This window comes from Nyctibius grandis, chromosome 2 (genome assembly GCF_013368605.1).
Source record: "Nyctibius grandis isolate bNycGra1 chromosome 2, bNycGra1.pri, whole genome shotgun sequence".
Taxonomy (NCBI): domain Eukaryota; kingdom Metazoa; phylum Chordata; class Aves; order Nyctibiiformes; family Nyctibiidae; genus Nyctibius; species Nyctibius grandis.
This window is the reverse complement of record NC_090659.1, coordinates 93,460,398-93,487,824: the sequence shown is the minus strand read 5'-3', so window position 1 is coordinate 93,487,824 and position 27,427 is coordinate 93,460,398. Positions and strand designations below refer to the sequence as shown.

Here is a 27,427-nt window from a genome sequence, read left to right as displayed (position 1 = left end):
GATTGCCAACTGTGTCTTTGGGGTTGGGGGAGAACACCTGGAAGGCTTACTGTGTGTCAGCTTACTAAACCAAAGGGAAAAGTACCAGAAAGGACAGAGAAGAGAATACAGGAGAGGTGGATGGGTTCAGAAGCCAGGAGAATGTACACAGGAACAGAAAAGGTGCTGCTAAGCTCCTTCACAGCAAGGGCCTTGGCTTGAATAACCTTGTGAAGTCAGAGAGACATTACGTCCTGTGCCTAATGGCTTTTAGCTACCAGAATTCTCTTAGTCCACTGCATTGATTTTTTTTTCTGTTTGATTTGTTTGTTTTATGAGCTTCCCTTTTAGAGTTTGGCTTATGCTGGCCACTGGAGAAAACTGCTTTATAAGAGGGGAGGATATTTACAAAGGCTTATATTAGGATATTCAGGATATTCATTGTGTTGGACTGTTTCTGTGATTAGTGCAGAGAAAGGCAGGGACAGCGGGCCTTATCTTGAGGGGTTACTTTTAATGGACCAGACAGTGTCACAGGTGACAAATCCATAACTTCAATTATTTTATTCAAAAAAATATGATTGATAATGCTATATGTGTCAATACCTCTTTGCTTCTAGGCACAAATGATTCAGTCATTTCTCAAGTAACCTTGAAGTAACAGGCTTAATGTTAATTGTAGTTGCTGTTGTGTATCTCTTAATATGATAGCTTTGATTATAATTTAGGTCGTCTTCTCTTTTCTGCTGTCCTTTCTGCCTGCCTGCTTATCTTCTTTGGAATGTGGTTCTTCAATTGTTCTGATGAACTTCTGACACAGGTAAATATCAGTCTGTTTGTATCTGTATTTACTGAGCATGCCCTCTGCTTGGCAGCGTGCAATAAATCTTTAATCAGGTGTGCCACACACTTAGCTGTAGACTGGGGAAAGAAAATTCTACTGCCATGATGGGTATCATTAGAAAAGATGATGTTTTCTTCCTTACCTGCTTTTCTTATTCCTTCCTCACCCTTTAAAACAACAACAAAAAACATCAGATAGGCAATAACAAAAAAAATTCACGTTTGCTTTTTGGTGGTAGCACTTCCTGTCTGGTGTTTCCTGGAAGACCTTATGCTGATAGTGGAGTTGGCGTGTGTGTGTGTGTGTGTGTGTGTAAGAAAGGGAAGAGCAGCCTAGAATGGAAAATGTTTATATATTCTCACTCTTTCTTCTCTGCCAGTCACTCATTTCTGCCTACACTTTTACATTGTTCTCATGGTGTAGCAGGTTATAATTTTTGGTTTTACATCAGATCCAGTGCAAAGAAGGCAAGAACACGTGGGCAGCATGAAGTAGGAGAACCTTTCATGGCAATTAGTTGGAGCCCATTGTGATATACAAAAGTGGAATACGTATAATGGAGTGAGAGGAAAAGCATGTTATTTAACTTGTCTTGTTAGCTGCGCTTGTGCCTTTTATTAAAACATGGAAAGTTTAGCCTTTGTCAATGGAAAGCCTGTTGCCATGAATGCCTGAGCAGATTACTTACATCTTTGGACTTAGATCGGTATGTATGTACCAATAGGGATCACCGCACATGTTTAATGGGATATTGAACTGTTCACTGAAGGAGAAAGTAATAAACTTTTTTTTTCACACACCTTGGAAACAAGAACTCTCAGTTCTTATAACTTGATAAATTGATATCCAGAAGCCAGAAGTACGGAGACTTTTTGGAATACACTTAGAACCCATCATCCTTACTGCTTCTGGTGCATTTTTCAGTGAGCAGTATGAAGTGTTAGCCATTATTAACTACAGTTGAAATGCAGATAGGTCAGTAAACTAGCTTTGTGTCCGACCGTCTGTCCTCCCCACTCAAAACGCCTGCTTGCTCTCCCTTCCTCCCTGTGCTCTGAAGAGACACAAAAATAGCACTGTACTGTTTGGAGCTCACACAGAGCGCTGCTCACTTAAAAAATCCTCGTGCTTGTGGTGACTGATTCAGTTGTGATTGTCAAAAGACTGGTGTAGGCTGTTTTTTTGCTTTTAATTGCTCCACTGTTTAACCCACCTGCACGGAAGGGCAGCTTCCGCGGTGGTTAAACCAAGGGCTGCTGGCGTGATACTGAACTGCAGTGCTCCTGGCAGGAGAATTTGCGTGGTGGAGAGGCTTTGTGCACGGCTACAAAATGCAGGACAGCACAGTTCAGGGCTGTATGAGTCGTTTCAGAATGAGCTACCCTAGCATTGCCACCTTAGCCCTTTCCTGTCAGGTAAGCTGAGCCACATAAAGATCTTGGCTAACATATCTGTTTTACTTCTGGTACCTTAGGTTAAGGTATTTCTCTAGTACATTGTATTTGGAGCATCTACTAAGGAGAGAGTCGTCATAGGCTGGATGTTTTTGCTCATGTATGCAGAGAAGAGAGATTGAGAGTCTGAATTCTGATATTTTTTTTTCTCTTTTTACTCTTTTCCAAAAGCTGTCATTGTAAGACAGTGATGTCATGGCACTGGGTTATGAATCAAAGTGCTGATCTGCCAAGGGAGATTGCAGGGCTTTGGCAGCTGCTCGCTGTAGATTTAGTTTCTTAATCCTTCCCTTCCTATATTTCTCTTTTTCCAGAAAAATCTGGCGTTTCCAGAAATGCTCTTTCTGGTTTTCAAATATTGTATTAAATGTACTAAAAAAATAACATCTGCTGTTACCTTTTTGGGTATTTTTAGCCTGTAATTCCTTTATCCTCTTTACTCCCTCGTAGGGTTCCTGACCCTTCTCTCTTCAATGCCTTGCTCTCGTTGCTATTTTCTCTGACTACTTTTTCTCCCTGTTCCTTTCCTGCTTCCACTTGCCTTTTTGTTTCTGTTCTTTTCTTCTCATTGTGATACCTTTCTTTAGTTCAGACATGTTTTATTAGTTTCCAAATATGTAGTTAGATGTTTTTCCTATGATTCTGTTATTTAATATTTAATTTAATGATAAATACATTTCTCAGTCTCATTAATAATAGCGTATATAAAAATAATCTCTCTTCCTCTGTGAGATGCAACAATACTCTTCCAAACCTCTATTATGGTCTCCCAAATAACCTCCATAGCTTTTACTTACCTGATTAGAGCAATTAATTTCAAGAAAACGACTGATAATTACTGGTTATGGAACTGAAGTCCCAATTTCTGGTTTAAAAGAGGGGCATTTCAGCACATCTGCAATGTTGTCACATTCTGTGCTCCTTACTGATAAGGGAAGACGTGAAAATATAGTCAGAAGGTGTCTGAAGAAAATGCTTTGTCAGAAGCAGCTAATTTCAGAATGGCTTGCTGTTGTTATGTAGCCTGATAAGAAAATTGAAGGTTGTGACTTTCAGTCTTTTCTGAAATAAACGTTGCCAAACACAACCAGTTTAGAAGAATACCAAAACAGATACAGGGTAAGAGTTAAATGTTCACAGCAAAAATAAAGTATAGGATTACTGCCGTCTTCCAATGCCTGCTATAGGAACTAATGCTTAATATTAGGGTATTATTGAACTAACGTGGCTTAATCATTTGCGGTGGGCCACTGATGGGATTCATTGCAGGAAGAAAAACTGTAGTGTCAGTGGCTCAAAATGGCAAGGTATTTAGTTTGCTACCTGCAGTGTTATTTTGTTGCTGCTGTTTTTCTGTCAAACCTCTCGAAGCACTTGTTACGTGTTCACAGAAATGAGCAGGTTTGAGTAGGTTTGACAGCACCGTGAAAGTTATTTGTATGAGAAGTGAGCATGCACAGAATACTTGTCAGACCCTGAAGTTTCAGTTTCAGCAGCAAGTTACATCCTTCTTCCTTCTGCGCGCGCAGTGCCTGCGTTGTTCAGCTCGTGAGAGGTCCTGCTGCAGTACCCCCAGTCCTCACAGTCCAGGAGCTGAATGCTTGGGCCTGGCGGAGTGACCTTGCAGTTGGTAGCTATGGGTTCCTGGAGGGCTTTATTCTGGTTTAAACAGCAGAGAATCACTTTTTAGCTAAATCTCGCCTCCCAGAGTGTCTAGGCCTGATTGAAGAAGAGAATCAGCATGGCAAAGTGTTGCTCCCTCCATAGGAAAATGTTGGGCATGGCAGAGAAACCCAACCTCTCTGGTGTCTGCAGCTTGCTTTAGAGCATCGAAGGTCCTGTTACAACGGCTGTGCTCATGATACCAAAAGGGCTTGGTTACTCCTGTATGAATTTGTGCTTGTGTAGTGTCTCAGAGGTGATGCTGCATCATTCTGCTACTACTTGCCTTCTTTTCAAGACAGGTTGACTTCTTAAAAATAAGACGCTATCTTCGCAGAGCCCAAAGCTTTTTGGGCCTGAACTGCTGCTTGAGTGCAGGCTGCTCTCTGGAATCTGAAAGAAAGGAGAAGTGTGGGGGAAGAGAGCTGTAGAGTTAAAAATTCTTCCTATCTTGATAATGGTTAGAACTACACTGTTGTAAATGTTTAACGTACTCCTTTAATATGGATGTCACCAAATGCCCAAGGAATGTCAGCTGTAATTTACTCTCATAAAGTTACTGAGGAGTTTCTGGTATCCAAGAAAAGCTGTAACTGGTTCCTGTTAGCCCATACCTAGTGATGACTCTCAGTTTGGAGGTTTGAGCAGGACACAGATTTGTTTTGGAATTGTCCTGTAAAGGTTTTGGATGGCCCTTCTCAATACGAAGGCTTGTGAGTCCTGCTTTGTGCTGCATTTTGCTCCTTGTTAATCAGAGATTCTGCTGGTTTGCATTTCACAGGTGCTACAGTGAAGGAAAGGAGCACTTGCTTTAGACTAGGATAGCGTAGAATAGCCAGGGTAAAGATGTGCCTTAGCTGTGGAAGTAGAAGAGATACTAGGCTTGTCTCCTGTAGGTTTAATCTGATTTTATGGATCTCCACAACACAAAAAGCAGTAACCAGTAAATATTCTATTTGGCAATACATATTCAGTACCAATGCTCATAATTACTTCTCCCTCAAGGTATTTTGCTCAATTTTTTTAACGTGTTTCTTTGTCTGGATACTAACATAGTTCCACAGCTTGAATACGCTTTGAGGACATTTGTTCTTCTGTATGATTAAATGATAGAAATTCAGTGACTTCCAGTTAGTGGAATGTAAAGCATTCGCTTGCAGATTGCTCGCTGTGGGTCTTGGGGAAGATGAACTCCTGTAGCTGCTCCTTCATGCTTGTGGGGGCTTCCAGGTATTCGTAACGTGTGTTCTTAAATCATGTCTGCTCTTGAGATTCAAGTTCACATCTCTTTAGCAGCCAGGGTGGTTGATGCTTCATATTTGGTAGTTTGAAAACTGTCTCTTCCCTGGGTAGTTAACTCTGAATTAACCAACCAGAGTTTTAGAGAGTCTCAGAACTACATGGTGCATGATTTCTTTAAAAGAAAACAACTGGACCAGCTCTATGAATAAAATTCTCTTGAGTTATTAAACACTAAGTTACTCCTTGTGCAGGAACTCCTCAAGCTGCTGGTTGCTGACGGGTAGGAGGATACTGAGGAAAGTTGCATTTATCTGCCTGCCTTTTTGGGTTTTCCCCCAGGGCTCTGCCTCTGGCCATACCTACAGGTGCCTCCCAGGCTGGATGGGTGTTTCAGACTCAGTGAGATCTTTCACACAGAGAGGATTTGCTTTTTGGAAGTATATGTAGTGGTACCAAGATGAAAATAAAAATTAAGTGTAAAACAACAGGCTAATTCTGTGCAATTGTAATGCTTATCTTTGTGTAACTGAAAGCTTTACCTTACATATCGCTTGGTGATGACTATGAAGGACATATAGGAATATTCCTCAGATGTTCAATTAGGATGTTAATAGCTAAAGACACTTTTTTTGAGTTGCTTAATGATCAACAGAAATAAAGCTGTCTTTTCGAACTGCACTTCATTACATCTGTTCAAAATATGACGATAACAAAGATACAGCAGTGATCTCTGCTGCTAGCATTTGCGAATGAGATACTTCCCAACTTGGCATCCATGCACTTGTCTTTCACTTCAGTGCTTTGGTTTTCATTAGGGTGCAGAAGTCTTTGTACAGGTTTTTGTACTTTTTACCTTTTCTCATTGTCAGTTTTATTTCCTTTGATAATCCAGCGTGCGTTGATTCACTGATGAGTTCTAATGAATATTTTCTGAAGTCAGATTTTTTTTGTGTCTGCGCTGCTGTTGCTGACTAGCAGCCTTGCAAAACACTTTGTGCTGAAGTACTCCTTAAAGATTGATTTAAGATGGGAGGGTAGGGGGTTGTGAAGCACTAAAAAACCCGTAAGTTATGATGCAAATGGTATATGGGGCATCTCCCATAACAATAAGCAGCGCAACTCGTATAAATGTTTGTTTGCTGGTTTTGAACCCCTAAAGTAGTAGTCTTGGAGACAGTGCTGTAATCACAAAAACAACTTTGGAAATCCTGAGTACTAGTGGCTTATATGAATCTCAGATCACTATTTTAGTAATTTTTTTAACCCTGAAATGTCTTAAGGTTTGCATGTTTGTAACTTTAAAGCTTCCAGAGTAGCTTGAATGCTTGTCTGGTATGTTTTCTGCTTTATCAAGCACTCATATGCACATCAGAATTTTAAATTTATTTTTTGTTCGTTGCATCACATCAAAATTGACATTGTTACCATAGGGCTTTTTATGTCGGTAGTCGAAAGGTTGGCTTGTGCTTTATTTTCTGCTTTTTCATATGGTAAAGTCTGGATTATTCAAGCTGTCTCTGAAGTCCTCTATAGTATGCGGAAAATGAACCTGCTAAGTGTTTACCCCATGAAGGTAAGGCAGCTCACTCAGTGATGTGTGACACGCTGAGGAATTTGGGCTCAAGTGCTGCACTTCATTCAGACTGACATAAACAGTAAATTCTGTTGGCTGAATGCCAGATTCATTCACTTACCAGATTAAATCTAAATATGGGCTTATGTGTATATATGTATTTTTTTTTAAAAGCAAAACTGTCACGGTGTACTGCAAGTTAAATATCTTGAAATATGCTCTCTCTTCCCCTTTGGACATAAGAGCTATGGGCAGTGGGGGAGAACCTAGGTACCCTGATGCTATCATGCATGAAATCGTGTTGTTTTTTGTTTCATTAAATGCTAAACTTACCCGTATCTGACATCCTAGTGTACCCACAGTGATAATTCATCTGTGCGCAATCTGTCACTTTATATAACAGCCAGAATGGTTCAGGACAAAGGAAGGAAAGCATAGCTTGGTGCTGAATTCTTGAATGTGACAGGAGAAGAAAGATCCTTGTACTTCAGGCGTTTTTCCGTTGCAGCTAGAGGCTATTTTTCAAAGCAGTAAAAACGTTCCATCGCTTGGTTAATCCAGTTGACTTGCAAGTTCTTTGTGGTTTCTATTACCTGTAAGTTGTTGACCTACACATAACTGAGTAATACTTATAATTACTTGAATGCACTGTAATCAGAAATGTAAAATTTATGGGAATGCTTATGAGAAAAGTCACGTAGTTATTGGAATATCTGCCCCTGCAGAGGTTATGTTTTAACATTTAATTTTATTTCAGTCTGGTAACTGATAAAGCAAATCCTTTGCTGTTTTTCATGAAGGTGATAAATGGAACTGATAAAGACTCCCCTGGGGCACAAAACCCCCAAATAAAAAGGTGATGGATTGGAATTAGGTGCTTTTAGATCAGTGGTGTAGAAACCATTTTACTTGGCATAACTGGAGAATTAGGATCCATTGAAGCCTGTGAGTGTTGCCTTACTGTAAATTCATCACCAGGATTGGGGCTCAAGCATGAAGAAAGGTGATTAGTGTTACCAGAGATGGAGCTACCTATGGCTTCTCTTCGTGGGCCCAGCAGTACACTTGCATCTCTGCAGAATGAAGCAGCTGAATATATTCAGTAGTCCTGCATCATACGTGTGCATAAGTATATATATGTTTGACTTTCACTTTTAAACTGACTCTGACATGATTTTTTTTATAAGCAGAGCAAATTATGAGGATTTTGGCACAAGTTTATGAGGAGGATGCTGGAAAGAGAACTATTTTTACAGTATCTTTTTATTTGTGTGTGGGCAGGTGTTGATAGTACAGTTATTTGTCTTTCATAATTATATTCAGTGCTTAGATTTGTGTCTCTTAAGAAATTGACACACCACCCCCCCCCCCCCACCATGTAATCTAACATATAATGATCCTTCTGGCTATAAAGGAAACCCAGATTTGAGTCAGAGCAGCATTGGAGCTGAGCGATGTATTGGTAAGATGTGCACAAGTTACTGGACCTTGTTTTTGAGTGTCTTGACATAGCCCCTAGAGTGATGGAGCTCCTGTTCAGAGGACATCTTGGAATAGGAAAGGAGAAAGTAAAAACTGTCCACAGGAAAGGTTAAGATCACTGCCTTCATCCCTTTCCCACTCCAGCATACTTCAACTTGTATTCATTGTTTTAGGCATCCTGGAAAACACCTGTGACCAGTGCATGTACTGTATGCACAACAGTTGTGGAGAAAGAGTGTCCTCCTAGCTAATGTCAACTGTGCAGCTTTACAGAGGGAATACAGGCAACAGAGGTGGCAAGAAGGATGTTAAAGAGAAGGGCAGCTTAAAATCTGAAGCCATCAGCTCGGTTGATGCAGTTCAGTGGGATACAGAGTCAGCTGAGCCTGACCGCCACGTGTCAGCTGTGTAGTTTATAGAATGGCCAACAGAGGTTATAGGATATGTGATATTTAAGATAATGTTACCAATAGGATTCATTAGGGATCGTTGTTGTACTAAGTCTCTGACTATGAAAGGATATGTAAGGATGCCACTCAGATTATAATTTCTGTCTTGGTTCAGCTTTCTGGAGTTGGTTTTGAGCATTTCTCTAGTCAGCCTGATGCTTTAGCTCTTTAAAATAAGCGAGACTCCTTGCTGTAAGTAATATTTCATCTTGAATATTGAAGTTAGTCAATACTGAGTCAAACTTTCTCATCTTAATAGCTGTTCATTGCTATAATTGTTGATCCCTTTGTTCCTAGATTATAGTTCCTTGAAAGCCCAGTGGAAATCCACTTCCTTCTACAAATCACCACACCACCCCTCCCCCGGCTTTTATATGTGGTTGTACCATGTTAGTCTCCACTTGAAGCTTTAAAGAGTAGCTCTGCTTTCAGAGCAAGCGTCCCTGTCTTAGGGCCATTATACCTGTCTGCCTCTTCTACAAGGACCGAGATCCTGGAGTACAACTGCTCTGCCGTCTGAGTGGTCGCACCTCCATGGCTTTTCAGTGGGAGTGAGGGGAGAGTGCTCAAATGAGCCATGACTGTTACCTGTTTCCATGCTGTGCTGAGGGGGATGGACTTGATATAATGAGAGAAATATACATTGTAAAGTGTAATTTGTCTGCTTCAATCTCCCTGGTGTGCTTTAAAATGAGTGTGATGCTCTGTTCTTACAAGCCAGGCATACCAGGCTCTGGGAGGACCATTTAGAAATATTCTGCACTTCTTCACAGTTAGTAGCTCTGATGCCCAGTTTAAATTACCTGAATTCCCTCTTAGCTCTGTGAATGGGGAACTAATCCCGCTGCACCCCCAACTCCCAGAAAAAAATACAATTATTGTGTTATTTCTTTTTGGTTGCTTCCTTTCTACCTCCTAACCAAAATATTCCCTTTGTGTCATGGTAGACTTCTTGGCTCTAATAAGTGAGGTTGGTTTTACCCCTCCTTCCCTGAACCCAGACTATTTTACTTTTATCATGTAATACCTGCTTCTCTTGCCATCAGTCACCTCTTCAGTGCCTTGGCGCAAGGTACCATGGAAATGCAGCAAAATAGATGACCGTGCTCTGAGCCAACTTGTTTGGCCCTTCCATTTGGCTTCTTTCCTATATAGTCTTACAAGTCAAATCTACTTGAGGAAACACATCTGACATCGCTTTAGCAGTTAGTGGTAAGCCCAAGTAACATTTGCTAGGTTTGATTTCTGGTTTTGTTTCTGCATTTTTGTGGTCTCAGTCTGATGGAAGAGTGTAACATTGGCGCCCATGCTCTCTTGTGCGGTGGGGGTTCCTGCACACGTGCCACAAGTAGCGGGGTATTTCCAATGTGAGGGGTTATCTTCAGCTCACGTGTAGACTAGGAAAGTGAATCTTGTTTACTTCTCTACGATGTACTGTGGGCAGTCAACTTCTGTTTGCACTGGAGAGTGTTCACCATGATAGAGGAAGGAATATGTTCACGTTGAAGCACCTTTGGATAATGGTATCTATGCAAGTAGGCTTGTAGTTACATGGTATAGAGGTACTACTACAATGCATCAAAAATTTCTTAGTGATCTGTGTTTCTATGAGGAAGAATATGCAATATTTGATTGAACCGTGGCTTGATACCTGATGAGTTATATCTTCATCTGGTCTGCAGAAGACTCTAACCACAATGCATGTCTGTAAGTCTCGTCTTGGTTCTTGTTACAATAGCAGTCAGGCATAGGATTTGCCTGTGTAAAATGTTTTTTGGCAAACTGGGTACTGTCGATTCTGGGTCTAATTACAGTTGCCATTAAGCACTAGAACTTTGATTTGAGAAATGGTACGACACAGTTGCCTTTGTCTAAACAGAATTAGCTACCTGTAGTGATTAACATGTCCTTTACAACAAGTGGGAGCAGGCTGAATCAGCTTAAGAGTTGGTGAATTTGGCACTGCTGAAAGAAGATGCATTTGTTTGAGATCTGAAAACCCGATCATGAAGATTTTAATCTCTCTTGATGCTTTATGTAACAGAACACCATGTGGTCTCAGGATCTGTAGTGTCGTCACTGTTTGCCCTTCTTGTTCTTGTTTATCATGACCAAACACTATTAAACTCGGCAAACTTTGAATAGAAGCCAGTGGATAATCTTTAACGGGCAAGGCTTTGTGATTCTTGAAAGTGCTGTGGAGTTCAGGACCCGTGGTTAGTAGTGGAATGCTAATGCTAATCTTACGGCTGCCAAGGACCAAGGGATATTTCTTCTGACTCTCCATCTGGGGGAAACTAATCGGCAGGTACTAAATAGATACATCAATGAAAGTGACGCTTCTCCAGAAACAAGGCTCTGACCAAATAACCATGCAAGTGTTATTCTTGGAACTGGAACAGCATTTAAAGAGGTAATTGTAAAGTTTGTAATTTTTAGATACTTGATTTACTTGTCTTACTCTTTTTTTTTTTTTTTTTCAGTCGTTTCGTGAACTATTTTGTTTGAGCAAGTACTTAAAAATGCTTCTCCTAAACCAAGGTGCTTGTCACTTGTTAAAACTACTTCAAACTATTTCAGGCTAGGAGTTTCATACTGGTTGAGAGTACTGTGTCATGCAGAGTGGTTTACTTATTCACTGGAAGTCTACATGTCTTGAAATGTCTTTACTGCAGTATTTAAAATAATGCATGTTATGTTTGCCATTACAGTAGTTTTCATTCCACTTTTCAAAAAAAGTTATTCCAATTATTCCAAATCTTAAGTGACATAATGCTAAACCAAAAGTGAGAATTTTAACATGATTTGAAACTTATCAAACAAGTTCATATTCATTCAAATATTTTTCATACATAATATATACTATCAATATATGTCTTGTCACATGTTTAAAGAAAAATTTAGTTAATCAGTCTTCTTAAATGTTTGGAGAGGCATTGAAACACAGCTTAGTCTTCTCCAAGTTACATTTATTAACCTCGTTTTCCATATAAACAGTGAAATATGAAATGCATGTTTTTGATCTGGTTCCTTTCTAGTGTTTAAAAGAAATACCAAGTAACTTGGTGAACGGGAAGTGTTATTTTACTGAGTTAAAAACATATGACAGTGGGGGAAAAAATTGCCCCAGCTCTTCATGTTGCAGAGTTGTTCTGTGTACAGAAGGCAAATACCCTTCTGTGGGAGGGAGCACAGAATGTGTTCTTCATAACAAAAGCACCAGTTCAGAGATCAGAAGTTATGCCACACCCTTAAAATCCAAAAACCTTGCTCTTATATAAATTTTGACAAATACCAATGAATACATTTCACTTGATATTCTTGTCACATTATGTTTGTGGTATTGCCTGTGGAGAATAGCTTTCCTCTGTGAATGGTGCCTCTTTAAAGAATATAAATTTTATACATTGCTGAAGAAATTAAAAATGAGTTTTTAAAAAAAGTTTTCCAGTCTAGAGTTTCTGGATACATACTTAAACTTTCAAATGAATGTTAAAAATTATATTAAATTAATTCATCAGAACGCCTAAGGAACCAGTGTAATGGAACTATTTTATAGTAGCTATTAAAATACAATGACAACAGGTATGTTACTCTTGAGCAATGTATGTATACAGCAATGACCTATGTCATTATATGTTACTGAACAAGAAAGGTAGTATTGAGAAGATTGTTTCCTACCGTGAACTGATCTATCCCACAAAATGTATAATGAAAAAAGTGTGATGGAGTAGACAGGTGATTTTCTTTAACCTTTCTGCATTATTAAGAGGTTTTGCTGTAACTGATTTTTACTGATACACATAGCAGCATGATATAGCATCTCTAGTCATAAACCAACATCTACATCTGTTAACATTGTACAGAGGATTTGGATGATTTCTCCTGTATTCTTACTCAGCAAGCTGCTTCCTGTTTACTTCGCATTTGCTTTTGTTTCCTCTAGTTGCTCTTGCAGAGATGCTGGTTTTGCTCTGGTTGTTTTTCTGTGAATTAAGGCTGGCTGGCTGTCACATCACCATAAATTGCAAACGAAGGAGAAACTTTAACCTCTCTTTCAGCTGTTCTTGGCTAGCGTTGCATATGGTTATATTTTCTTTCCAAAACTGACCCTACTGAATGTGGGGGGCAAATCCAAAGAAGCATTTGGCTTTCTCCATGTTAGACACAGAATCTCTTTTGAGAGAGAGTGAAGTTATGTGCAGCTTCCTGGAGGAAAGAGGAAGACCCGGTTCCCAGGTCAGGCATCTTACTTAAAACTTTCAGGATATTGACACAGTTGGTGGATCTTTTCCCACTTGCAGTCCTTGGTCAAGGGCAGTTTACAGCATACTGAGAAAGGCTTTTACTCTTAATAAAATTAAATACTCTCTACTTTTTCATCTTAAGTTTGGCTGCCAGAATGAAGTCCAAGATCTAGAGTTCAGGCACTGGAGCTCTGCCAAGGTGCTTTGGAAAAGTGATCCCCAATGTCTGTGTGCTACTGGGTAGCTATCTAGCACTAGGCAGCTGGAAATGGTGATTTTAGGGGTGTGCAGGAGCTCCTACTTCTCTTGTAGTGCAGACAGCAGACAAGTGGCTGTGTCCACTGGAGATCAGGTGTATATCACCACCTCTCCATATTCATACTGAACGAATGGTGTTGTGGCATCCTCCGTATTTCTTTTTGGAAATGCAGATGATGGGAGCCTGGGGGAAAAAAAAAAAGTCAGAAGATGCATCAGCCTCTGGTTATGGTATCAGCTGGAAGAAGGGAGTGCTGGGTGCATGTGTTAACTCTTGGGATGGTTAAGGTGGGCTGTATGTAGCTGGTTAAAATACACGAACAATACTGCAGGAAGGGACAAGAACTTCTGTGTCTTGCACTGTTATGTTTAGGTCATCCCTATCTGAACTTCAGTGACTTCAGTTTGTTTAATGCATACCTTAGTGAAGGGCATCTATTCTTTATCTGATGATATCAAGGGGTAGAAAACCCACTATAGTTATGAGCTAGTCTGTCTCACTGTTTCTAAAAGGCAAGCTTTAATTAATCATTAGATAACTATTAAATAGATGCACTCTAATGTGAAAAAATAAAATAAAAATCTGGCAGCCCCTGAAAACTAGTATTTTCTCTATTTAAAGGTTCACTCTAGTTAAATCAGGTCTCGGTCCTTCAAAGGATTTTGAGGATCCTTTCAAGTACCTTGACATTTTTCAGTCTTATCAGCGTAAGTAAATTCCCCCAAGCCCAATCTCTGAATCGGTTTGACGATTCTTTCCTACCCATTTCAGTTTATCAACAGCTTGTTTTAAAATGCTGAGTTCTTCAGAAATGGGGCTGAAAAACAGGTTTGGGCAAACTAATTCAATGCAGGAGCCTATCTCAGTTGCACCAGTGCTACCCTGTGACTCAGACATTCACTTACGAATATTTTTGTTTATAGCTGTCGTGATTGCTTGTACTTGAACTGCTGACTGATGTTACTGTCTACCTGCTCAGGGCCTCTAGCAATTAGTAGTGGCCAGGAAGAGTCAGAGAGGAATTCCCCTGTTCAGTACCTTGTGTGGGAGCAGGCAATGCCTCCCCAGATGGGAGGCTGCCTAGGGTTGTTTTTGTAAGAGGTGACTTGTCCTCTGTGCTTGGTGGGACACTGCAGCAGTGGTTCCCTGGCTCTGCCAGCGAAGCTGGAAGAGGGGCTTTAAATCCTATGTCGCAACTGGGGTTTTCTTTCCTTCCTATAACTTGACAGCAGTGTGGCAGCTCACCGCATTGACGCTGTAGAAGAGCGGCCACTGGGCATCTGGGCTAACACCCTGCGTGAGAATGAGGAAATGTACCTGGGAGCTGTTTTGAACTCCCATGCGTTACTAAGTGGGTTACTCATCTCAGACTTCTGATACTGAAGTTGGTTGGATTTTGTTTTTATGGGGGTTTTGTTTTGTTTTGAGGTTTGTTGTTTTTTAAGCCACAAAGGTTCAAGGTGTCATCTTAATGACAGTGGTTTCTGGAGGGTGAAGTAATTGTTTTCAAGAAGTGTTAGGTGCCTGACACAGCATATACCTGAGCTCAGACCTTGTTTTGTACAAAAGACTCTTGGAACAACAAATGAAACATATTTTAGGTGGATATCCACCAGAAGACGGGCATCAGCAGTATTAGAGAGTGGACAGGACTGCTTCATAAACAAGATGCCACTCATAAATTTAGCTAACTCTGCATAAAGATGATTACCCAGATATTGAATAGGCATGAAATAATATGCTGTCATCTTTCTTTCCCAAGTTGTATATTAAAAGATGAAAAGTACATCTTCTGCTGTTTGCAGAATGACTGGCTCAAGGGTGGCTAAATGTCAGTGGTGTCTGCCCTGCATGGCCACCACTGATCCAACAGTCTGGAGGTACTTGCTATTTATAATCTAGAAGATGCAATCCTGTGGAAAATGAGGGCTTTCTACTACCTGGGGTTCCTTTAGAGGAGCAGTAGGGTGCTGAGGAAGGATGAATCCCACTTGAAGGAGAACTAGGACTTCAGGATATACAGGCCTTCTGTAGATGACATGGACCTATGCCAGCCGTTTGCAGTCTCTGCCCTAGAAGGTGCTCCAGGGACATGTTCAAAATATGCTGAGTCGGCACAGCTGTGTTCTGACTGTTCTCTTTCGTTTGCAGTGTGGCAGGATTACAGGAGAGAAGCATTGAGCTAAAGTGGGTAATACATCTCTAAAGCCATAAGGTGCAATCAGGTCACATTAAAATATCTGTCTTTAGGTAATTTTTCAAGTAATTTTTAAGCATAGATCATTTCATAGTCTTACATACTTTCCCAGGTATCTTGCATTCTACTTCAAATCAGTATTGTTTTACAATTTCTTCCTTCAGCGAGGAGAGTGTAAATTTTTTTTTTTTTTTTATGTGGAGATACTCTGTTGGGATTTCTGCGATTGTGAGTCAGCAGGATTTGTGTCTCTTGAGTCACTGAAGCTATTCCTGGATTAAGAGGCCTGGGAGTAATTTCCCACTCCAGGGTCTAGCTGTACTTGTTTCTCAGTGCTGTACTGAGTTGAAGTATAGGTACACACCAGATTCCTCTCATATCCTCGTTTCCACAGGAAAGGGGGGGAAAAAAAACAAAGCACCGGCTGGGCGGGAAACCATCGAGCAAATGCCTGTCTTGGTGGTTGATAAAGGGGAGCAAGACTTCGGGATACACCACACTGTGCAATAGATCTGGTAAATCAGGTCACATTCTTACGTGTTTCTGGAAATCCCCCCCCCACGCTTCCTGAATGGGTGGAGGTACATGGGGTTTGATTTATATAAGTGAAAGTTTCCATTCAGGTATAAAAATACCTTTAAAAACATTAGAGTGAATTCAGCCCGTTAAAGTGTACTTCTGCTTGGATGGAACAGCAGGTCGTGAATTTTCTCTAATTTTTTTTTTTTAGGAAGCCACCAAAAGATGATAAATTGTAGGTTCAGGCACAACTGAAGTAGAGTGTTTTGACCCCTCAGAAATTAGGCAATACGGTGTGTAATATACACCTATTAGAGCCAAGGGAGTTAATCTGAAAGCTATTCACCTACTTGTTCATTGATATTGCTGATACCTTTGAAGCCATTGGCCAGGGATTGCAAAGAGGCTGAAATTGTAGGAGCGTAAATGGGCAACTGGATTGTTGTCTTAGTGTATTTGCTGAGGAAGAAAAGTGGCATTGAACTCTTATCTTACTGTCTTTAATACACGTGTAACTGAGTTGCAGTGTTTGGGGTTTATTTAACAGAATGGCCTTAAAAATGGTTCTGCACAACAGGGTGGTAACGAGCGATCTGTCACGTCAAAAGCTGAGCAGTTGAGGACCTTCATCCTCATTCAGAGCAGATTAGATTCCATGTTCTGGGTGCTCCATTCCCACACTGCAGTCTTACCTTATGTTTTATTTCCATACTTTTCTCCTTTGATCATCAACTGTTTTTAATAATTTCTGTAGAAGCCAGAATAGGGAACTTCATTCCAAACTTCCTGAAGACCATAGGACAACACTGGTTAATTGCAGGGGTTTTGGCTTTGTTCCTAGCAACTTTGAATTGGCTTCTAGTGTGATACACTTCAGTGGGAAATACAGGCTTAATTTCAAGTGTTGAATTGAAAAGTGGCCATCAAAGGGAAAACGATATTCAGTGAGAAGTGTAGGCCAGCTGTTATGTCATACAAATAATTTCTTAATAAGTGTGACTAAATTATTAGCTGATCCAAGATTTTCAATATAGTTTCAAGGGGAACAATTAGAAAAAGGAGGAGGAGATGGGAAAAAAGGAAGGAAGTGATTAAGTAGTTTAAAAAAAAAAAAGCATAACGGACATAGGCTTTACAGGGGGCTGGGGCATGCTCCCCTTCCACAATTAGCACCACTCAGTAAGACGTAGTATTCCCATTTCATTTGACTTGGTGTGACTTTTCCACAGCCTTCAGGAAATAGAGTTTAAAAAATAATAAAAGATGACCCCTCTCAGCTACAGGTTAAATTGGCTGGTTTTTAATTTGATGACTAAATCCCACTCTGTGCTATCAGGGTAGGGTAGGGTGGGGTGGGTGGGTGTCAGCCACTGTCCCGGAGTCATTGCTGACCCCCTGGGTCAGAGATGCTGTTTAATATAGAGAATTTTAGCTTTCCAAATGCTCATCGTGTCACTGTGCCAAACCACTTCGTATACTTGCAGTGTTTCTTATGTTAGGTGTAACTTGAAATGCTCCAGTGACTCTTTCCTCCCCTCTCCATTTAATTTTGGAGTACATGGTTGAAAAATCTGTTGTTGTACAGTTAGAACAAGTGCGATTAAATGCTAGTGTAAGTGGTTTTTACTCCGAGGTATTCTCCTTGCATTGCATGTGAAAGCTATGCGTAAGAGCAGGGAATTGAGTGCTTTTTTTACGAGTTAAATCTAAAATTATTAAAACCAAATTTAACAGAAAGGAAAAATGAATTTCAGCTCCATGCTTTGGGTAGTGAAACTTAAATATTGTTAACACTTTATCACTTTTCTACATATGCTGCTTTATGGCACTAAGTGTTTTTTTTCTCCCCTTCCATCCTGGGGACAGTGACAGCATGCAGAGTGACATTGTGTGCAGCTTTCTGGAGGACAGAAAATCAATTCCCGGCTTAGATGTCTCACTTAAAACTTTCAGGATGCTAACATGGTTGGTGGATCTTTTCCCACTTGCAGTCCTTGGTCAAGGGCACTTTATGGGATACTGAGGAGGGCTTTCACCTTTAATGAAGTCAAATATGTTGCACTTACTCATGTTAAGCTTGCATATGAAATTAGGGAAGCCTGTGATTCCCAAAGTAGATGTTACTGCAAATGTATAACTCTTTAAATTTAGGCGGTGTAGCATCTGGATGCAATTTCAGGTTTTGAGTTGTGATAGACCTCATTTGACTCTGTGAGGAGACTTTGAAACTCAATGGATGTGCACAGAACAGGGTCCTTCATCCCAACCGCATTGCTAGATGGTCATCTATGGATGATCTCAGGAAAGGGGATGCCACATGTCCCTCTCCAAGCATCAAAATTGCTTTAAGATGGCTCATATTTCTTTGCAGAGTTCTCTCTGACCAATAAAGAGTGGATTCTCTCTGTGCTTGTCTATATCCAGGTACTTGATACAGACCTTATGTTTTATTTTGTCAGCATTGAATTTGGTGGAATCATTATAATGCTCATTAAAAAGAACTGGGGTTGACTTAGCAATTAGTTGCCTGGAAAAGAGCGAGCATATCCTCTGAGGAGCCTGTGAGAACCACTCCTTGTTTGTCTTTTGATCTTACATGGTTATCTTCTTGCTGTTAAATGCAGCCTTCTGTCTCCTGCGCACAGCGCACAGCATGATACTTCTGTGTAGGCACTGCGATTAGAGATTCTGTCAGGTTATTTCTAGAACCCCAGTAGGGTTTATGTACTCTTTCTGCTGAATATTTATTTAGTTATGCTTGCACATCTGGCAAAAAACAAAGATTTACAAATATAGTACTTCATTTCACTAGCATCTTGCATAGCTTTCCCTTTTATCTGTTGTTCATGGAACTAAAAACCCCTTCCTAGCAAAACAAATTATAGATGCAAATAACTTTGCTATGGGGGAGGAAAAGCACACATTTAGGAAAACTGATAGAGTAATATCTGGTAAGCAAGAGGTTTGGCAATTTAGCAGAGGTACATAAATTGAAATCTGCAGAATTCAATCTAGAAATAAAATACGTGTTAGCCTTTGGAGCTCAGCAAAAAGTTCTAATGGCTTTAAATCAAAATCCTAGCTACAAGTTTGGGACTGGAAAAGGAAGTTGGCTGAGATTCTGTGATCTTTATTTAGACTATCTGAATGTGGGTTTTGTTTTTTGGGGTTTTTTTTTTTGGTCCTTAGTATGTTAAAAAAGCAATTATTACTTACTGTGGGGAAAAAAATTAATTGGGCAGCTTCTCCAGCCTATCTTGTACCTTTACTGAGATGAAGAAACAAATCATGGCCTATTGAAATAAATAACCCTTTAATCCTTGAGGTCAGCTGCAGACAGAGTTTTCTCTTTAGGTTATTAGCTTGGAGCGATTTTGCGTAAGTTTGATACTGCGGGGGTTGCTGTCAATACACACATAGTTTTGAATTTATGAATTTTAAGGCAGAATAGTACTTTTGCCATTTATTGACCATTTTTAGATGCCAAGTGAAATGTAAAGTTAGATGTCATGTAGAATCTAATTATGGTAGTCTTTTCTTGAGTGAGTAAGCAGATTAGTTTTTTCTAACCTCTTCAGTACTTCTAGTTTGTAGTTGAAAACTGTAGGTGAAGTCCACGGGATCTGAGCCTGTCTATAGTGTAAGATGAAGGTGTGCTGTGACAGAAATTGCTGTTTTCTAATACTGTTTCTGGTGTGGTCTCTTTGCAACCTAGTCAAAAGACAAGATTTATTTCAGCTTCAGGAGATGCATGCCTACTGCTTTCAATGTTGGCCTCTACAGGGAGCATACATGGACAAGGTACTTGAAAGAGAAATTGTTTAAGTGAAAGAACTTTTTTAACACACACACAGAAATATGCCAAAACAGACTTGCATAGAGACAAAATGATTCTGTGCTGCAGCTTACCTCATTATGTGCTTAAGATGAAAAGCACTTTTTTCAAGTGCTTAGCATGATTAAATTGAGACGAGGAAATTATTTATTGGGAGAAACAGTGTGTAAGAACTGAAACACTACAAAAGGTGAAGTGTGCTAAAAAGTCTGACTACCATATATGTTTCAACTTAAGCAGTTAATTTATTTGAGGATTGAAGATGCTGGTGAGCTACTTGTTTAGCAGTGTATTGTATCGTGCCCCGCTCATTTCTCAGTAACCCGTCTCGAGTCTTTTCCTATTACTTCATGCAGTTTGTGAACAACTGAGGTGCTCCGTAGACATGCAGGCTTCCAAAGCGTGTGATCCTTGGTCTTGGGGGACTTTCAACAAATGTCCCTCTTCACATATCTAGGGCAAACAGGGGCATGAATTAGTCCAGCCCAGTGCAGACCCAGGGTGGCTGTACAGAAATGAGGAATTCTGCAGCCTTTCTCACCTCTGCTCCCAGGAATGTGAAATTGTAAGCTTTTTTTCAGGGGTCTAATATCATGTAGCATCTGTTAATGAGGTGTTAAAAGAGGTGGTTAGAAGGTTTTGAGTAACACAGTAGTCATCTTGACTTCCTTCTAGTGCTGTAAGGGAGGGTGAGTGAGTCAAAACAACATAATCTGAGTGAAGAGCATGTTGAATGTCATGGTAGAGGAGGCAGGAGGGGAGACAATGCAATGAGCAAGCGAGGGGAAAGGGAGTTTGGAGGATTATTTTCCTTAGACCTTCCATATATTTCATAAAAGATATATATTTAAACAAAGCAACAGCAAAACCTCAACCTTTAAATATGGAGTTTAGTCTGTCCTCGCCAGGCAGATGGATGGGAGTGTTGAGGTGAGAACATCAGAGATTAGTGGTGCTCTCCCCTCCCACCCCCCAGTTTTGTGTGTGAAAGCAGTACATGTCATGTTTTTATTTCCTAGATGATCTGAGAGCTCAGGGCTTTCTCAGCCATAAAGGGATACTTTTATGGTTTGCTTTTTTTATAGGGTGGGCAAAGCAGAACATGCATATTAATATGCAGTCCTGCTTACGCAGCTGACAGCTTTCTGTTGAATCACAACTCAGCTTGTAGGTATCTAAAAATAAATGAAGGAATTTGCTAAAAGCCCACTGAATTTAATGGAAGATGGTTAATGAGTTTAGTGGGAAATGGATTTAGGATCATATCTGTATCTCTTCTTCATGAAGATATATTAATATAGATTAAAAAGGGCAATGTTTATTGTTAAATTAGTCTGAGAATCATATAATTTTTCTGTCATAAGTGGAATGATGGCATTTAATAATTATCAGTCATTAGGGCAGCACCAACAATCATCTTGGGATGCATCTGTGACTTTATTTTTACATGTACAAATAAAAATACGTACAGATGTCTGCTGTCTATCCTGCAAGAGCAAAGCAGGCATTTCAAGGGTACGTCTGTTCAGGCATGCGGGTTTGCTATCTTCAAGCAAGTTACTTTACAAGGATTAATTAGCAGAGATAGGACTTCCCTGTTTTTACGCCTACTCTGCCCTTTCCTGATGAAGAGCTTCAGGGGATGGAGATTGCCCTGGAACTTGTGTCCAGCTGCAATTTTGTTAATTCTAATGTCCTGAGTAACTGCCTTGACAAGGAGACATTTCAGACATTACTGATTTTCAAGCCCAACCCTTCATGGAACATTAATTTAGATCAAGTTTAGGACAGGAGTTGATACAGGTTCCGGTACAGATGATGTGCTTTTGGAGATGTTTATTAAATGGCTTGCTTGATCGCTGAATACGATGAGTACCCTCGTGTGTAGTAAGTAACCTCTGCAAAGAAAGTGGTTTGTTGAAGTGTCCCTACAATGTGTGGTTACTGCTGTTTCTCTGTTGGGAGATGGGAAGCTGGAGCCTGATGTACACATTTTAGTGTGTTGCTTCTAATTTACTTGCTATTAAATTTGCAGGTCAATACAGGAAAGGGTTTTTCGTTGTTTTTTGGTGTGGGTTTTTTTTTGTTTTGTTTTGTTGTTTTTTTTTAAAAAAACACTTCCTTTAATTTTCAGCCCGTTGGGCACTATTCTGTGCAACTTCCCCAGGTACCCGAAAGGCAAGATGAGAGCTGTGCCCTTGCAGGGTGTGCATCGTATGTGGTACTGGGAAGGCGGCTGTGAGGAACTTTTATTCTTAAATGTGACCTCTCTTGTGAATAGGATTACTTTGTACTACTCTGCTGGCATTACTGAATGAAAGAATAGTAGACTAGGACAGCATAAGTAAACTAAGAAGATTGATGCAGATACGTAAATGCTAAATTTAGCTTTAAGATGATTATTCAGTGTCTTCTGGCTTTCTTGCTTCTCTGGGAGCAACACCTGTGACATATGTGACTTTTAGTTCTTGGAGAAGTTTGCTATAGAGAATTGAAGAGGTTTTTTGCTTTATTTTTGCGCCTTTAAGTCCTGTAATGCCTGATGAAAGTGCAGATCTAGAAAATAGTGGTTTTAGAGGTCGGCTGTGTCTTGTGGGAGTTGTTTTGTGGTAGTTTAATTCAGCCTTGAGTCTCCTTCTAAACTGTTAGTGGTTGAGAGTATCACCTGGACAGAATGGGACGGTAGTGGCCGCGGCCATGACACACGGGAGCGTAACATTTGTTGAGAAATACACGACGGTTACGTGGGAGAAGAATTTTTCCTAAATTCTTAGTGCATGTGCTGCAACTTTTAAGACCGTAAGTGCTGTATGGTACTATCTAAAAATGAGTGAATAGGTATTTTCCCTGTTATTGTAGAAGAGCTGGCTTGCTAGAAAACGGCAGGTTTGTGCTGTGCGCTTTTTGTGGATGATCTGATGGCTGAGTATTTTTTTCATAAGCGTTTTTTCAGGCTAGTAAGGCCTGTGTAAGGGAGAAAAGAGGGATGGTTGCTGCTTTAGCAGATCTGTAGGAGCCTGGAACGGTTTTATCTGCAGCGTGCATCGCTACGTGCGTGTGGATCTTGCTTTCGCCGCCTTTCGCGGGCGAAGCGGGCAGACGTGTCGGGGATGAACCCATCGTTCTCTGGGGCTAACATTTGCGGGGCCGGGGCGGCGGTAGAGGCCGGCGGATCTCGCCCCGGGAGCCAGCGGATCTCGGCCCGGAGCCGGGCAGCCTCGGGGGCCGCTCGGCGGGACCGCCCCCGGGTGCGGCAGGGCCCGGCCCGGCCCGGCCCGGCGGCGCTGCCGTCTGCCAATAGGTGGCGGTGTCGGCGCGGCAACGGGCGACCCCTGAGCGGCGCGGCGGGCAGCCCGCCGGGCCGCGCTGGGCTTCCCCGCCGCTCCCCAGCGCCTTTAATTGTTGTTGTTATTATTATTTTTAATTCCTCCTCCACTCTTGCAGGTAGAAATGGGCACGGGGAGCCGCGCTGCGGCACCCTGCGTGTCAGGATTTCACAGGTCGGGGTGGGGGTGGGGGGGGGGCAGTCTCCCCCCAACGCGTGCGGGGCCGTCCCGCGTGGGCGCTGCGGAGCGGGCAGGGCGCTGCCGGCCCGGGGGGCTGCGCGGCGGCGGGGAGAACGCTCCTAATGAGATGCGATGAAGCGGGGGGGCGGGGCCCTGGCGGCGGCGCAGCCAATGGGCGGCGGCGCCGCCGCATAAATTATAGGGGGGGCCGGGATGGCCAGGTTTTGTGCGGCGCGGCGGAGCGCTGACCTGGGAGCTGGCCGAGCGCAGCCCCGCGCCCCGCAGGGTCCCGCCGCCTGGCCCCGCTCCCGCTGCCGCCGCCCGGCGCTCGCACACGCGCGCTCGTCCGGAGAGAGTGAGACCTGATTTCTGCGGGGAGCGTTTCTGGCCGCGATTGCATGAATGCCCAATGTTGTAGACCAGTGGCAATGGATCTAGGAGTTTATCAACTAAGACACTTCTCAATTTCTTTCTTATCGTCCTTGCTGGGCACCGACAACTCGACCCTGAGGCTCGACAGTAGGTAAATAAGTGTTGTGTCCGAGGGGCTCTGCAGCGCGGCGGCAGCGGGGCAGGTGAACGCCGGGCTGGCTCCTTTGTCCGGGGGAGCCGCAGCGGCGGCACCGGGCACCCGCCTCGCCTCGCCTCGCCTCCCCTCCCCGGAGGGGCTGCCCTCCCCGGCGCGGAGCGCTTCTGCCGCAGCCTGCAATTAAGCTCCATCTTTGTGTGGTTTGCTGGGGAGGGCGGGGGGGGGATTTCGGGATATCTGATCCGGCTGCAGGCGGGGGGCTCGGGGCGGCTTCACAGGTTGCTTTGCTGCATTGGAGCATCCCGGTGAGGCGACGGCGGCGGCAGGGCAGCGTGAGGATGACTTTCTCAGCCAACTGGCTACCAGTGCTCGCGTCTCTTGTCTCTTAAATAATTCAGCCGCTGCTAATGTTATTTTTTTTCTCTCCTCTGTTTCTTTCTCTCTTGTAGCTCCTCTGGTGCAAGCGTGGTAGCTATCGACAACAAAATCGAGCAAGCGATGGTATGTACCGATTGGGGCATAAAACCTTGTTCGTGTTTAAAGCAGTAAACAATATGGGGATGCGGCGGGCGATGGTTAACCCGTGCGCCGCCGCGGTTTTATAGCGGGGCCAGGGAGGGAGGGGGAGGCACGGGTTTGGTTTGGGGGCTTTTTTTTTTTAGTGGTGGTTGTTGTTTTACTGATCAAAGGCTTCCGGGGAGGGCGGGGGGGGGATGCGCACGTTTCTCTATCGATGCCGGGGGGGGGGGGGGGGGAATGACGGCATCGCCGTTGGCTCCTGCCTCCCCGAGCGATTGATCCCGGCTCCGTGCGGCGGGGGAGGGGCGCTGCTGGGGCAGAAAGCGGCATTTGTTTGGGGGGATGTGTGTGTGTTTTACAACCCCCTCCCCCAAGGGGGGCTGTTTTGGGGTGCTTTTAATTTAATTTTTTTAACTCTCCTCCTAGCGCATCCCGCTCCGGGCCGCCCCAGCCAAAGGGGTTGCATCCTCTGCGGGCTGCAGCCGCGGCACCCTACGCCGCTGTGCCCTCCTGCCGGCGGGCGGCGCGGTGCCCGGGGCCGGCGGCTCCCCCGCGCTGGGCCCGGGGCCCGGCCGCCCTTTGTTAGGGGAGCGCTGCCTGGAGCCGTTCTCACGGGAGCCTCTGCCGACTGTTGCTAGGCAAACTCCGAGCCTTTAACTCCCGGCTATAAATAACTCGGCCGCTCATTGGCCGAGGCGCGCTCTGACGTCACCCGCGGCCGCGCAGGGCCGGCGGGAGGGAGGGAAATGCGGCAACCTGCGCTGAGAACTGGCTGCAGCCGGTGCGCGGGGGGCGGGGCCTGGCGGCGGGGCGGGGCCGGGCTCGGGGGGGCGGGGCTAGCCGCCTGTCCCGGGTCCGCACGTGTGCGGCGGGGCCGGAGGCAGCGGGTTGTGACACCCCCCAGTCACCCGTCACTGTCCCCCGCGGGGGTGGCCGAGCCCTGGCACGGCTTGGCTGCTGCGAGGGAGAGCTTTGCCCGCCCGACTCCCTCTGCCAAAGGGCTGCTGGCCGTGGGTCTGGCCCTGCCGGCATGAGCAAGGGGCTGGTGGCCCTCGCTGGGACGCTCTTCTGCACCCGAGCAGAGCTGGGTTTGCACCGGCTCTCTGTGTAGGTGGATCTGCTGCGTGTCCAGCTGGGCTGGGTGGGAACCCGGGCCTGGCACTGGGCTGCTTTCCTAACGCACATGCTCTCTTCTGCGTTGCAGGATCTGGTAAAGAGTCACTTGATGTATGCAGTAAGGGAGGAGGTGGAAGTCCTCAAGGAGCAAATCAAAGAGCTGATAGAGAAGAACTCCCAGCTGGAGCAAGAAAACACTCTGCTAAAAACACTTGCCAGCCCGGAGCAGCTCGCCCAGTTCCAAGCACAGCTGCAGACTGGTTCACCGCCTGCCTCTTCCCAGTCACAAGGGACAACACAGCAGCCTGCTCAGCCGGCATCACAGGGGTCAGGGCCTTCAGCGTAGTTCAAGATCTCATTGCCATCATGATCACTGGCCTCTGGACTGCCCAGAGTGAGGAGGACTAGCGGGAATCTGCCACAGCCACCCTTCATCCATTTCAATGCACATTGCAACCCAGACTGAGGACTCCATGCCCTGCGCACATCAGGAGAGGCTTCTCCCTGTATTACGTACTCGTCAGTCTCTCTCTTCCCTCCCTTCCCTTTTTGGCTTGAAGGAGTCTTTGTTCTTAGGTTGATTGAATAAAACAAACTTCTTCCAGAGAATTAGCACAAGTACACTGGGGACTTGAGCAGCTTCTGCAAATGGCTGAGAAACGAAGCTGCATGCCTGAATTTTTTGGTTTGTTTTTAAATCTTCCACTCATCCAGTGATGTAACTGATACAAGTGCTTTTCGAGCTTGGAAATGTGAAGAAATAGACTGGAGTAAAAAGTGATGGCTCAATCCCCCATAGTGCACTGGGGTTCCAAAGTGAGGACTGGTGCATAGGATCTAAGAGGAAGAGGGAGAAAGGTAAATTCAGTGTTTTAACACTTAACTGTCACCTGAAACCTTAAGTGCAAATATTTGCACCGTTTTCTGAAGCAGTGGACAGGTGCATAAAGCTGTATTATATATAGAAAGCACGTAGGTGACATACAGTTGGGTCATAGGATAATTACAATGAAGGTTGTTTGCCTACTGTATATTTGTGTATTTAGTGTAAGTACTTTGTAAAATAGGAAACTGTATTTAGGTTGTACAGATTGAAGTTTAGTTGTTTCATTGGCTGATCTGAAGAAGTTTGGAAAGTTGTTTGTTTTTTTTTTTTTAATGCTACATAAATAAGAATGCACCTACGCAACTGTTCAGAATTTTGCAGATTTATGCTGTTTGTGTAACTTCTGAAGTTCCCTGGCTGCTGATTTATCTTGAAGTAAATCTTTGTTCATTGTAGTTTGGTTCAAGACAGGAAAAAACACTCCAAAAATTATCAAACCCTGCTAGCAAAGAATTTAAAAAAAAAAAATTGGATTTCCCGGTATGGATTTTTTGCATATGATCTGTATAGTAGTATGCATATGTTTTTGTGCATGTTCTCTAAAGAGTTGTAACACGTCAATGTATTTAACTGTTGCACTTGTCAACTTTCAATAAAGCATACGATGTTGATAAATCACTGTTTGTATATTGTACTAACTGTTAACTGCAAATCACTTCCAACATGGTGCAGTGCAGTTCTACATGAGCAGTGAGGTCGGGAAGCACAGGTCTTGGGTGCGAGATCTTGTCTGTCGGCTTCAGAGCTTCCTCAAAGTTTCAGCTAAAAAGGCACCTCCTGCTTTCCACAGTTGCTTAAAAATGCAGCGAGTGTGAAGTCACGTGAAGGAGGGAGGAGTAGGGGGCCTGACTAGGAGCAAAGCTCCATGTTTTGAACCGATCCTATACAGTCAGGACTGTTGGGTGTCTAATATACATTGGGTAGCAGGTAAGCAGGAGCACAGACTTCTGCTGTACGATCAGCCATAAACATATAAATCTTGTGCAACAGTTGTTCCCTGGTGGCAAATTGCGCCCTTGCCTGGGCATGGGTCACCCCATGCTGGCAGCAGCTCCAATACCCTTAATTTGGGGTGACGAAGGCAGAGTGGGCATTACAGCTTCCCCAGCAGGTCAGCCATAGTGTCACC

General features: G+C 43.1%; 1 protein-coding gene across 4 annotated transcripts in view; it reads left to right on the top strand.

Moving 5' to 3' along the window:
* TSC22D1 (TSC22 domain family member 1) overlaps window positions 1–26,916 on the top strand; it is a 95,901-nt gene extending 68,985 nt beyond the window's left edge. For 2 of the 4 annotated variants that reach the window (XM_068425027.1, XM_068425026.1), the window contains 2 exons: window positions 24,227–24,278; window positions 25,501–26,916. In XM_068425027.1, the coding sequence (XP_068281128.1) occupies window positions 24,227–24,278; window positions 25,501–25,758 (310 nt within the window). In that variant the 3' untranslated portion in view covers window positions 25,759–26,916. Of the gene's footprint in view, window positions 1–23,489; window positions 23,772–24,226; window positions 24,279–25,500 lie in introns of those variants that run through there. The other 2 variants (XM_068425029.1, XM_068425030.1) reach the window with 2 other exon arrangements.
* Window positions 26,917–27,427: the final 511 nt, after the last annotated feature.